The 13,889-nt window shown below is 39.4% G+C and overlaps 1 protein-coding gene across 1 annotated transcript; it reads right to left on the bottom strand.

The window, feature by feature from the left end:
• Nucleotides 1–4,715: 4,715 nt before the first annotated feature.
• On the bottom strand, nt 4,716–11,000 carry EN1 (engrailed homeobox 1). The gene is made up of 2 exons (XM_073634998.1): nt 10,514–11,000; nt 4,716–5,383 (listed from the first exon to the last, which is right to left on the bottom strand). Exons 1-2 carry the CDS (start codon nt 10,857–10,859, stop codon nt 5,067–5,069), a joined length of 663 nt encoding a protein of 220 aa, XP_073491099.1. The 5' UTR covers nt 10,860–11,000; the 3' UTR covers nt 4,716–5,066.
• Nucleotides 11,001–13,889: the final 2,889 nt, after the last annotated feature.

Raw genomic sequence — 13,889 nt, 5'->3', positions numbered from 1 at the left:
TATACACAACCTTATAGACACAGCGCATCATATACACAACCATATAGACACAGCGCATCATATACACAACCTTATAGACAAATCGCATCATATAGACAACCTTATAGATACAGCGCAGCATATACACAACCTTATAGATACAACGCAGCATATACACAACCTTATAGACACAGCATATCGTATAGACACCCTATAGACACAGCATATCGTATAGACACCCTATAGACACAGCATATCATATAGGCAACCCTATAGACACAGCATATCATATAGGCAACCTATAGACACAGCATATCGTATAGACAACCTATAGACAATCTATAAAAACAGAACATCATATAGGCAACCCTATAAACACAGAAGATCATATAGACAACCTATAGACACACCACACCCAGAGGAAGGCAAAACACCCCTATAAAGCATGATCCAATCTGCTCCAAAGAGGGAAAAATCCTTCCTGACCCCTCACGATGCAATCGGATATCCATATGTAAGTGTAATCAAAATTAATGGCGCCAACTAGACTCATCACGCTATCACACATAGGTGAGAGGACCCACATTTCTCTTCAGGGTCATTTGTAGAAAATAAAGTTGCTTGATACAAATTATCTGAGGTATAGTAATTGAAACAATTGATGCAAAAAAATAATATAAATTGATACAAAAAAAAATGTAAATCGAAAAAAGATAAACTGATAGAAAAAAAACTGATATAATAAACTGATATAAAGTGGCACAAAAAAAATCAAAACTGATACAATTAGACTAATGTAAAGACCGATAGAAACTGATACAAATGTGACACAAATAAATCGATATGAACTGGAAAAAAAACAACGTGAACTGATACAAGAATGATACCAATTGATCTATCTAGGCCTCATTCACACGGCCCTAAACAAAGGCATTTACACCCATTTCTTATTTACGGATCTGAATGCAGCTGCATTGTTCTCAACGGAGACGTTTACTCTGGAGCTGTAAACACGCTCCGCGTTCAAATCCGCAACACAAAGTCCAAAAATCTGCATCTGAGGACATCCGTACACGCGTATAACACGGCGAATAGAGCACGACCATTATTACGCATTAAAAAAATTATCTATTTACTGATCAGTTATGTAGGAAATTTTGTTCTTTGCCTAATGATCAGTAATTACATTGTTCCTGGCTGTGTTAGAGCCAGAAACTGATACAAATAAACTGATACAAAAAATGATACAAATAAACTGATAGAACAAAAATGATACAAATAAACTGATAAAAAAATGATACAAATAAACTGATAGAAAAAAAGATACAAATAAACTGATACATACTGCCATAAATAAACTGATATAAACAGATACAATAGACAATAACAACAAAAAAAACCTAATAGAAATTGATAGAAAAACAAATATATTCTGATACAAATAAACTGATAGAAAATTATACAAACAAACCGATACATACTGCCATAAATAAACTGATAGAAACCGATACAAAAAATGTTACAAAGAAACCAACAAAAAATTATACAAATAAACCAATAGAAAACGATACAAATAAACCAACAGAAAACAATACAAATAAACCAATAGAAAATTATACAAAGAAACCAACAAAAAATGTTACAAATAAACCAATAGAAAATGATACAAATAAGACAATAGCAAAAAACGAATAGAAATTGATAGAAAAACAGATATATTCTGATACAAATAAACTAAAATAAAAATATAAACTGAATATTTTTTTTTCCTGTTTACAAATGTGGAGGAAAAGCGCCAGTTGGTAACGTAAAGCTGAGAGTGAAAGAAATTTGCACCTAGGAAAACATTTTCCAAATTGTAGCAGCTAACACTAACCTTGATACAAGATATATACAAGCGTATATACGCTTCACTTTTCCCATTTGATTTGATAACGTAACGCGCTATTTTAGTGCTGAAAGGCGACCACAATTGGTTATCAGTTTCCCAAAAATAAAATGATTTTAAAGCAACAAATTTCCGAAACAAGAAAATTTGGCAGACAGGGGTAAGACGTCACCGCGGAGGACGCGTCGAATTTGTAGCGGCGTCACATCGGTGAGACGCAAGGATTTCCAGATTAATAAATGGATTAAATATACGCAAAGAGGATGCAGAAGAATGGAGGGGACACAGATATGGAACCTTCAAGAAGCTCCACCAACATAATAACCGAACGGTGAGAATAATAATAATAATAATAATAATAATAATACAGACTCAGTACATAGACACAGCCTATGTCAGCACCATTAATTATATCTCCTTTCTCTTTATACTCTGTACTGTACAGACAAAAAAATCATTTGTTTTGTTTCTCTCTTTTTTTTTACAGATCTGGACATTTTCTGCTGAAAAATCTCTCCATAATAATAGTTTATGAATTATCAGTGATATCGCCTGTATGAAATCATTCTATGTATGTCTATATTGTATATATGGTGTGAGGGGTCCTCCATTGTCCTCAGATCATTGGAGATAATAATAATAATAAATATAAAATAATATCAATATCAATAATAATAAATAATAATAAAAATAATAATAATAACAACAGCATAATAATAATGCATTGCAGCTCCGGCTATAAGGTGCAGAAATCTTCTCTTTCTGGTCACCGATTTGGGTGGGATGTACATCGCACGATGTCTCCGATCTGTCTGCACCGATATTATGTTCAGCAATATATTATTATCATCATCGCTCCCCCTATAACACATTTATCATCGGATCCCCATAGGAAATATTTGCCGACTTCCGTCGACTTTTCCTAATAGATAATACTGAGTTGAGGATTGAAGAATCTGATTTCAGAGGGAGATGAGACTCCGGACACCGACAGGCAGAACCGGGGGGGGAGGAGGAGGAGGAATGGGGTGTATGGGGGGGATGGGGTTATTGGGGGGGGTGAGGAATGGGGTGTATGAGGAGAAGGAATGGGGTGTATGGGGGTGAGGTGTATGGGGGGGTGTATGAGGAGGAGGAATGGGGTGTATGGGGGTGAGGTGTATGGGGGGGTGTATGAGGAGGAGGAATGGGGTGTATGGGGGGGGGGGGTTCCGGGTATCTCGGATCCCCTGTGTCAGGCATCGATGGACAATATCGTTCTGTATTGTAGAGCAGACAGTACTCCGCCACCATATAGGTGAGACACAATAATATCGGTGATAATAATCCGCTGACAGCGGGAGGACGAGAATCGTTATTATCGCCAGAAGGTAAATTCGTAGAAATGTCGGAATGAGAGAGAATAATTCCGATCTCCTCCGATAACAATACCGCCGATTGGTAATCAATAGATCGGAATACAGACAATATAATTCTCTGAGGAAAACGTTACAACAAATATCTCAATAATGGGAATTTTTCTTCATCACGAAACAATAATGATAAAATCAGAATTTCTCTATTTACTATTCATGTGTTATTATCGCACCTACCTCCTTTCGTTTCCATCGGTACATTTGTGGCCGCTCTTCCCTCCCTACCATATATAGATATATCTATATCTATATCTATAAAACATTCTATACAATCACACACACACACACACATATATATATATCTTGCACTTTATATTATTATTATATACATTCCGGTATATAGTGGAGGGATGGCGCACACACAGGAGGTCGGGTTGTATCATTGCATACGATATAATCCTCCTATATAGGGGGGACACAATCCTCTCCGATAATTATCACCCGATAGATTCCTTATCTGCCTCTAATAATTCTCTCATATAAAAAGATCGGGCGATCATCGCATCAATACATTAACAGAAATCGATGAAATGTCTCCATCAGGACAGAAATAATCATCAAAAAACCTGATAATTCGGTGACACAATGAGATATTCCGACCAGAGACATCGGACTTGTGTGTGTGTGGGGGGGGGTATATAATATGGGGGGGGTTATAGTGCAGGGAGTGATAGTCTGAGGAACGGGGGTGTATGGTGAAGGAGGGAGGGGTGTTGTGTGGTGGAGGGGTATAGGTGGGGGTGTATGGTGAAGGAGGGAGGGGTGTTATGTGGTGGGGTATAGGTGGGGGGTGTATGAGGAAGGGGTGTTGTGTGGTGGGGGGGGGTATAGGTGGGGGTGTATGGTAAAGGAGGAAGGGGTGTTGTGTGATGGGGGGGGGTATAGGTGGGGGTGTATGGTGAAGGAGGGAGGGGTGTTGTGTGGTGGGTATAGGTGGGGGTGTATGGTGAAGGAGGGAGGGGTGTTGTGTGGTGGGTATAGGTGGGGGTGTATGGTGAAGGAGGGAGGGGTGTTGTGTGGTGGGTATAGGTGGGGGTGTATGGTGAAGGAGGAAGGGGTGTTGTGTGGTGGGGGGTATATGAGGAAGGGGTGTTGTGTGGTGGGGGGTAGGTGGGGGTTTATGGTGTATGAGGAAGGGGTGTCGTGTGATGGGGGGGTATAGGTGGGGGTGTATGGTGAAGGAGGAAGGGGTGTTGTGTGATGGGGGGGGTATGGTTTGGATGGGGGTGGGGTGTTGTGTGAATTGTAGTATGTGAGGTTCGGGGGGTTGTGGGGTGACCTGTGTGTGTGTGGGGGGGGGTGGATAGATATCGTGTCAGATATTGGACAGATTCGGATGCAGATTCCTGGTATGATTGTTGAGTGCAGTGGGGGGAGGCAGAATGCCCCCCCTGGGGTGTGTATAAACCTCCCACCCCTCCCCCAGCCCAGGAATAAGATGTCCAGACTATGTGCTCAATTTCCGGTGGAATAATAATCGGTTTATTCATAGAAAATAAGTTATGCGCTCCTAGGGGGAGGGGCTCTCCAGTCCGGCTCGGAACTCCCCCCAGGAACAGACTCCTCCTCAACATAATAAAATCTTTGGCTTGAAAGGAAAGTTCTGCTGCCTCCCTCCAGGGGGAGACTCGGGTGGGGAGTCCACAGTCACTGTTGGGGGTCACCCAGAAATCACAGAGGTTGGAGGAGGGGAGGGTGGTCCCGGGGTCCTTACCTGATAGAAATCTATACAGGGGGCTCTGTGACGTACATATATATATATATTTATAGGTGGGGGGGCTGAGTCAGTCGCTCTCCTCCCTCTCCTGCACCGTGGTGGTGGAGTGGTTGTACAGTCCCTGGGCCATCAGGTGGAGGGCCAGTCCATTCTTCAGACCAGTAGCCTTCTTTATCTTGGCCCGCTTATTCTGGAACCAGATCTTGATCTGGGACTCGTTGAGGTTCAGCTCTTGGGCCAAGGTCTGCCTCCTCTGCTCTGTGATGTAGCGATTGGCCTGGAACTCGCTCTTCAGGCGCGCAAGCTGCTCCGCGGTGAAGGCCGTGCGGGGCCGCTTATCCTCCTTCTCATTCTTCTTCTTCTTCAGCTTCCGGGTCCGGGGCCCTAAAAGGGGGACACAGGGGGGGGGGGGGGGGCATAGATTATATATAGAGATCTCATATATACTGTGTATGTGCAAGATGGAGATATTTATATATCCAGAGGAGCTTACACTCTAATGTCCCCTCCCCCATAGTCACACATTATTATACATTTATATAGCTCTGACATATACCGCAGTGCTGTACAGAGGGAACATGTTATTTGTCCTTTTGTGATGAAATAAACAATATACAATCTGGGAATCCTATTTATATTATCGGTACGATCTGCTACAATGGTGAGGACTGAAAAGATACTTTGAGAGAGTTAAAATCCATTATTATATACAGGATAGGCGATCAGCGACCAATCACAGTGCGGGGTTCTGGTGATGAAGTGTGATTGGATGTCCCCTGTCATTGAGGTGAACCCCCCCCCCCCCCTCCCCCTTCATATCTCTGAGTGATACAAAGTATAAGAATGAAAATGAAACTAAATACAGAAATAATCATAATAATAATACAAACAAATAAGTACAAAAACTACTACTACCACCAGATACTACTACTACTCCTATACTAATACTACTACCACCAGATACTACTACTCCTATACTAATACTACTACCAACAATACTACTACTCCTATACTAATACTACTACCACCAGATACTACTACTACTCCTATACTAATACTACTACCACCAGATACTACTACTACTCCTATACTAATACTACTACTACCAACAATACTACTACTCCTATACTAATACTACTACTACCAACAATACTACTACTCCTATACTAATACTACTACTACCAACAATACTACTACTCCTATACTAATACTACTACCACCAGATACTACTACTACCACCAATAATACTACTACTCCTATACTAATACTACTACCAACAGATACTACTACTACCACCAGATACTACTACTACTACTCCTATACTAATACTACTACCACCAATAATACTACTACTCCTATACTAATACTACTACCAACAGATACTACTACTCCTATACTAATACTACTACCACCAATAATACTACTACTCCTATACTAATACTACTACCACCAATAATACTACTACTCCTATACTAATACTACTACTACCAACAATACTACTACTCCTATACTAATACTACCACCAATAATACTACTAGTACCAGATACTACTACTACCAACAATACTACTACTCCTATACTAATACTACTACTACCAGATACTACTACACTAATACTACTACTACCACCAATAATACTACTACCAACTGCTACTACCAGATACTACTACTACTCCTATACTAATACTACCATCAATACCAATAATACTACTCCTATTAAAACTTCTACAAATATTATTAATAATTATTATTATACAGGATGTATTTGACACCAACACTTTACATTATAATAAGAAGACAGAACATTACAAGAGGGTTAGGAGGGCCCTGCTCAGAAGAGCTTACAATCTAACAGACTACTACCACCACCAATATTAATACTACTACTCCTAACTACTTCTACTAATAAAAACAATGATCAGATATGAGGACAGGATGTCAGAGAAATTATATAATAATAATGCCGCTCCTCCTATTACTAATAATAATAATAATAATAATAATACCACTAATATAATGATCAGACATGAACACAGGAAGTCAGAGATAATATATAATAATAATAATAATTATTATTATCATTTATATTATTACATGTATAGATATAGCTCTGACATATACCGCAGTACAGAGAGAACATTCTTTTTTATCTTTTTGTTATTAAATAAACTATAAAATCCGCCAATCTCATCTCTTCTTCTGATTGGTGGATGATGGGAAAATATATAAACAGGAAATAAATGTCTGTATTGTGTGCGGAGAGAAGGAGATCTCTATTATTATTATTATTATTATTATTATTATGATCTCCTTCTCTCCGCACACAATACAGACATTTATTTCCTGTTTATATATTTTCCCATCATCCACCAATCAGAAGAAGAGGTGAGATTGGCGGATTTTATAGTTTATTTAATAACAAAAAGATAAAAAAGAATGTTCTCTCTGTACTGCGGTATATGTCAGAGCTATATCTATAGATGTAATAATATAAATGATAATAATAATAATAATAATAATAATAATAATAGAAGGGATATTTCAGTATTAGGGATTCTTGAAAATGTTGTACAATTTGTATATATAGATATGTATTATTATTATTCTGTGTGGCCCCCTCACTATTCTGTACAATGTTCCCTCTCATCGTACGATATCTACCAATTTCTCTGTCTATGAATTCTTCTTTTATTATCGCACAGAATTCAGTCGCATTTTCTGCCCATTTACAGACCGATTTGTCTGATGGTCGCAGCAACAAAATGGAAGAATAAATAAACATGAAACTATAAAAAATAAATTATCCCCCCCCCCCCACCACTACCACCACCACCACACACCATCCGAACATGAAATCTGTGAGAAGGAAATCCTCCTCTATATAATAATAATATAAAGGATCGATGTGTCAGATATCGCACGATAATTGTTTTATCTCATCATGGAAAGAAAAGAGAATGTTTCCTGTGTACAGCGCTGCGGTCTATGGAGCGATATCCGTGTAATAATATCAAATATTTCATAAAGAGTTCAATTCACTAATTCAGAGAATAATAATAATAATAATAATAATAATAATAATAATAATAATAATATAGAAAAACGTCAATCTCTCCTAATCTCGTTTTATATTTGTACAATAATTCTCTATATTCGGATTTTCTCTGTCAGGAGAAATGGAGTTTTTGTAAGCCCCGCCTACATGGAGCCAAATAATGATAATAATAATAATAATAATAATAATAATTTATTGGTGGTGTGGGGGAGGGGAGGTTGTTGTATTTATAGACAGAGATCGGAAATTGGGGTGTCAGCGGATTCCACACACATACAGGACGATACGATGTAATGATGAGGGATTTAACAAACTTTCACCATCGCACCGATAAATATCGCCCCTAATGAATGAATAGACAGATGTGGTGGAGGGGATCCGGGCACAGATCGGTCTATCGGATTGTACAGATATTGGTGACACCGATACACACACAGACAATACCGACCGAACATCGGCTGTGTGTTTCTTCTCTGTAACTAATAAAATATAATTTCAGTGTCAGGAGATCCCCCAATATTCATCCTCTATACAATGTGTATGGGGGGTGATCTGTACCAGGCCGATGTGATTGCTGTATTGATCCATAGATGTACAGACATATATATATACTCAGCCTGATTATCACACAATAAATACATCGATTATTAAATTATTGATGATATAAAAATCTAATCCTGATCACTGATCTCATCTGTCACCGATCTTCACTGCGACCCCGGAAATCAAATATCGATAATAATAATAATAATAATAATAATAATAATAATAATAATAATAATAATAATAATAGAAGTGATATTTCAGTATTGTTGAGGAATCCGGAAATTGTACAATTTGTGTGTAAATATATTCATTAATATTATTATCGGTCGGTGAGGATGTATATTTATTTTCTATGAGGGAGAAATGAGATCGGAAGATCGGACTGAAATATCGTTATTGATAATATTAGGATTGTTATTTTCTATAAATGATTGTAGGAATTATTATATTATATTCTGTGTGTTGGCGGTGATAATATACACACCGATCTATGATGGTCCGATCTCTGTACACAGCGATATTATACCACTAATATATTCCCACAGATCGGTGTGTATTATATTGTATACAGATCGGTGTGTATTATATTGTATACAGATCGGTGTGTATTATATTGTATACGGCGAATAATTTTTAATCACATAGTTAGGTGTATACTATCGCTGTATATATATATATACACACACTTTGGGGAACCAGCTGCGGGTACCAGATATACAATATATACCCTTCATATACTATATCTATATAAAAATATATACCATCTACAATATACAGATCATATATAGGAGAAGCGGCTGTGCGTACTATATATATATATATTCTGTATACTGTACACACACACACATATATATATATTCTGTATACTGTACACACACATATATATATATATCCCATGTATAGGAGAAGCGGCTGTTTGTACAGATATATATACACCGATATACAGAAGACCCCGCTGTGTCTGTATACAGATATATAATATATACCTCCATCGATCACATTATATATAATTCTCATCTCTCTTTGTAGAGAAATATTTACTAATCGTTCCTCCGATCTGTAATATATTATATATCCCCCTGTATACTATCACACAGATATATATATATATTATAGGATTTCTCTGTATACATGGAGGGATCGGAGGAATTGATCCCAGGAGCTGACAATCTACAATGATATCATTTTATATACAAATGTATACAGGAGGGATCGGAGGATCGGTTATATTATATCACACCGATATTTCCTGTACAATATTCCATCACACACCGATATATATCGTATTATATATCACTATACACGTCACCGATATATATATATTATAATATGACAGCGGTCGGGTTAGGGGGATTGTATGACCGATCAGAAGTCGGGGGTATTTATCGATGATGATGTGAATCGGGCGGATATCGTTCTGTAATTATTTTACTTTCACTTTCTATAATAGAGAGAATCTCCCCACCGATAGAAATCGGAGTCTCCCCGATCAGATCTCCCCACAGATGGCCGGACTGGTCGGTGTGAAGAATTATTCCCCCCCCCCCCCCCCCAGGTGAAATCCCTCTGGATTGGGGGAGTATAATTATCATTATTATTATTATTATAATACACGATCTATATCGTGCCAACAGTTTGGGAATAAATTTTACTCACACCGATGACAGCCGACCATATCGTACAATTATTATTATTATTATATTCCATTCGATGTTTCTTCTCCTGCGATATATTTGGTCCCGATATGACATTTATTTATAAATAAAATAATATATTTGGTCCCGATATGACATCGCATGCATAGTGCTGGGAGATCACACCATACACCATACAATCACACAGAACTCTCTGTGCAGCACACAGTCTCTCTCCCCTCCACACACACAGATCGGCCGATGGGGGTCGGGCACTCACCGGAGGACGGTCGGTCGGAGTATCGGGTACAATAGACCCAGGCCGGCCACACCATGGGGTCGGAGGATTTGTTGTGTTGGGGGGCGGCGGCGATGATGATGGTAGAATTGGGGTCCCCTCCTTTGGGGGTGTCGGTTGGGGGGTCGGGGTTGGGGGAGGGGTGGAGGGGGTTGACGTTCTCTCTCCCCGGAGTCTCCTTCCTGCAGCCGAAGTCTGGTCGGAGGATATTATCGATGAAGAAGTTGGTGGTCCGGTGTGGGGGGGCTCCGGGGTGTAGGGGGGGAGGGGAGACCCCACTATCCGGGTCACTGGGGGCTCCGGGGCTCTGCTCAGTCTGATCCTCCATGACACCCTCTACACCCGACAATCTGCACCCTACAGAGCCCCAACCGACATGACTACTGGAGATCGGGCGATGTGTGGACGATCCTCCCTCCTCCTCCGCACTCTGCGCTCTGAAAACTCTCCTCTCCTACACTCAGCTTTTCCTACCACCGGAAGCACGTGAGAGGAGAGCACGTGTGACCGACCAATCACAGGCCACCGATCTGCCCCAAATCTCCGCCACCGACCAATCACAGCCCGAGAAATGTCCCATCAAGTGCGGAGCATCGGAGGGGGAGGGGTGTCCGTGTACCCCAAAAATATACAATATATATATACCTTATATATATATAATATGTATACACCTCCATATATATATATACAATATACACCTCCATATATATATATATATACAATATACACCTCCATATATATATATATACAATATACACCTCCATATATATATATATACAATATATACCTTCATATATATATAATGTATACCATGTATAGGAGAACCAGCTGTGTGTCTATATACCCCACAAATATATAATATATACCCTCCATATACAGATCATATATATATATATAGTGTATGGTGGGTATATATTATATATTTGAGGGGTATATAGACACACAGTCGGTTGTCCTATATATATATATATACCCCTCAAATATATAATATATACCTTCATAGATCATATATATATACATTATACAGGAGGAGGACACGCTGTGAGTACCAGGTATATATAATATATACTCTCTATATACAATGTGTGTCTGCCAGATAGAGATATAATCATATATACCATCACTATATATATATATATACGATGTGTCCATACACCCCCTCCGATCATATCTCCATCGTATAGAGAGGATACAATCCATTCACTTCAATATACTCCCCCCTCCCCCTATATATACAACGAGGGTCCCATTCCATGTATACGATCTACACACTGTACAATCTATATTCTACAATTGTTACTGTACGATCTACACCCCATACATTCTATACACTCATGTGCGATGTATAGAAAGAAGATACAATCACCCCACAGATAATATATTCAATCTATATTGTCCACATATCCTACAATCCCCACCTAAACCATCAGAGAGACCAGGACTCTTCCTACACATTGTACAATCATCTGTATATACACATCGTACGATATACACACCACACACATCGTACGATATACACACTACACACATCGTACGATATACACACTATACACACCGTACGATATACACACCACACACATCGTACGATATACACACCACACACATCGTACGATATACACACTGGTCTCTCGGATGGAAGTGAAATTGGGACAATAAATTAAATCTCACAAATGAACGAATTGACTCATGTTAAGCAAACGATCTAATCGTTCCATCTGTTCCCATCATAGGATATTTCCAGGGACAGACATTCCAATCCGACCGAATCAAATGCAATTATTTTCTCCTGTTTATTCTTTTTTTCTATAAGTCTAATATCGGATCTTAAATGTTTAATTATCCGACACAAATTGTACGATGAATATTACATTATATCTACAGCAAAAAATAGCTCGGCAGGGCTTCAATCGTACGATGTATATCGTTCTACTTGTCCCCATTAATAGGACAATTCCTCTTCTCCTCCATCATTTATTTCGAATACACCCCCTCCCCCACATCGGCCGATTTATAAATAAATGGATTGAAGCTGCAGAATTTGCATTTCTCAGATGAAGATTGGATGGTGATCGGACGATGTTGGAATGCAGATATCGGACATGGAGGTCGGACAGGCCTGCAGATCGTCTGCTAATCATTTCCTTGTCTGTATATTGTGGAGATCGTACGATATCTAACACATACAATTTAAATAAGATTTACAAAAGATTTGGAGTGAACCGATCACATCTGTCCCTCTATATTCCATATACACACAGATCTGCTGAGAATTCGGATTGTACAGAGATTGTCGGCTGTCAGATTTATTTACAAACAGAACGATGGAGGTCGGAAGTAAACAATTTTATATCGCCAGATCTACAGGAACACACACATTCCAAAACATCGCACCGATAATGATCGATTCCTACAATAACATCATCATTATTATTATCCCAATCATCATTAATATAAATAAAGGGGGTTAATGACATCACTGGGATATATTGGGGGTTGGTGACATCACTGGGATATATTGGGGGGTTGGTGACATCACTGGGATATATTGGGGGGTTGGTGACATCACTGGGATATATTGGGGGGTTGGTGACATCACTGGGATATATTGGGGGGTTGGTGACATCACTGGGATATATTGGGGGGGGTTGGTGACATCACTGGGATATATTGGGGGGGTTAATGACATCACTGAGATATATTGGGGGGGTTGGTGACATCACTGAGATATATTGGGGGGGTTGGTGACATCACTGAGATATATTGGGGGTTAATGACATCACTGAGATATATTGGGGGTTCGGTGACATCACTGGGATAAATTTGGGGGGTTTGGTGACATCACTGGGATATATTGGGGGGTTGGTGACATCACTGGGATAAATTTGGGGGGTTTGGTGACATCACTGGGATATATTGGGTGGTCGGTGACATCACTGGGATATATTGGGGGTTCGGTGACATCACTGGGATAAATTTGGGGGGTTTGGTGACATCACTGGGATATATTGGGGGGTTGGTGACATCACTGGGATAAATTTGGGGGGGGGGGGTTGGTGACATCATTGGGATATATTGGGGGGGGGTTAATGACATCACTGGGATACATTGGGGGGGTTGGTGACATCACTGGGATATATTAGGGGGTCAGTCACATCACTGGGATAAAAGGGGGGGTCGGTGACATCACAGGGATATATTGGGGGTTGGTGACATCACAGGGATATATTGGGGGGTCAGTCACATCACTGGGATATATTGGGGGGATGTTGGTGACATCACGGGGATATAATGGGGGTCAATGACATCACTAGCATATATTAATGGAGGTGTTGGTGACATCACTGGGATATATTGGAGG

Source organism: Aquarana catesbeiana, linkage group LG06 (genome assembly GCF_042186555.1).
Source record: "Aquarana catesbeiana isolate 2022-GZ linkage group LG06, ASM4218655v1, whole genome shotgun sequence".
NCBI lineage: Eukaryota > Metazoa > Chordata > Amphibia > Anura > Ranidae > Aquarana > Aquarana catesbeiana.
The sequence above is the reverse complement of the archived record's forward strand: the minus strand, read 5'-3'. Positions and strand labels throughout refer to the sequence as shown.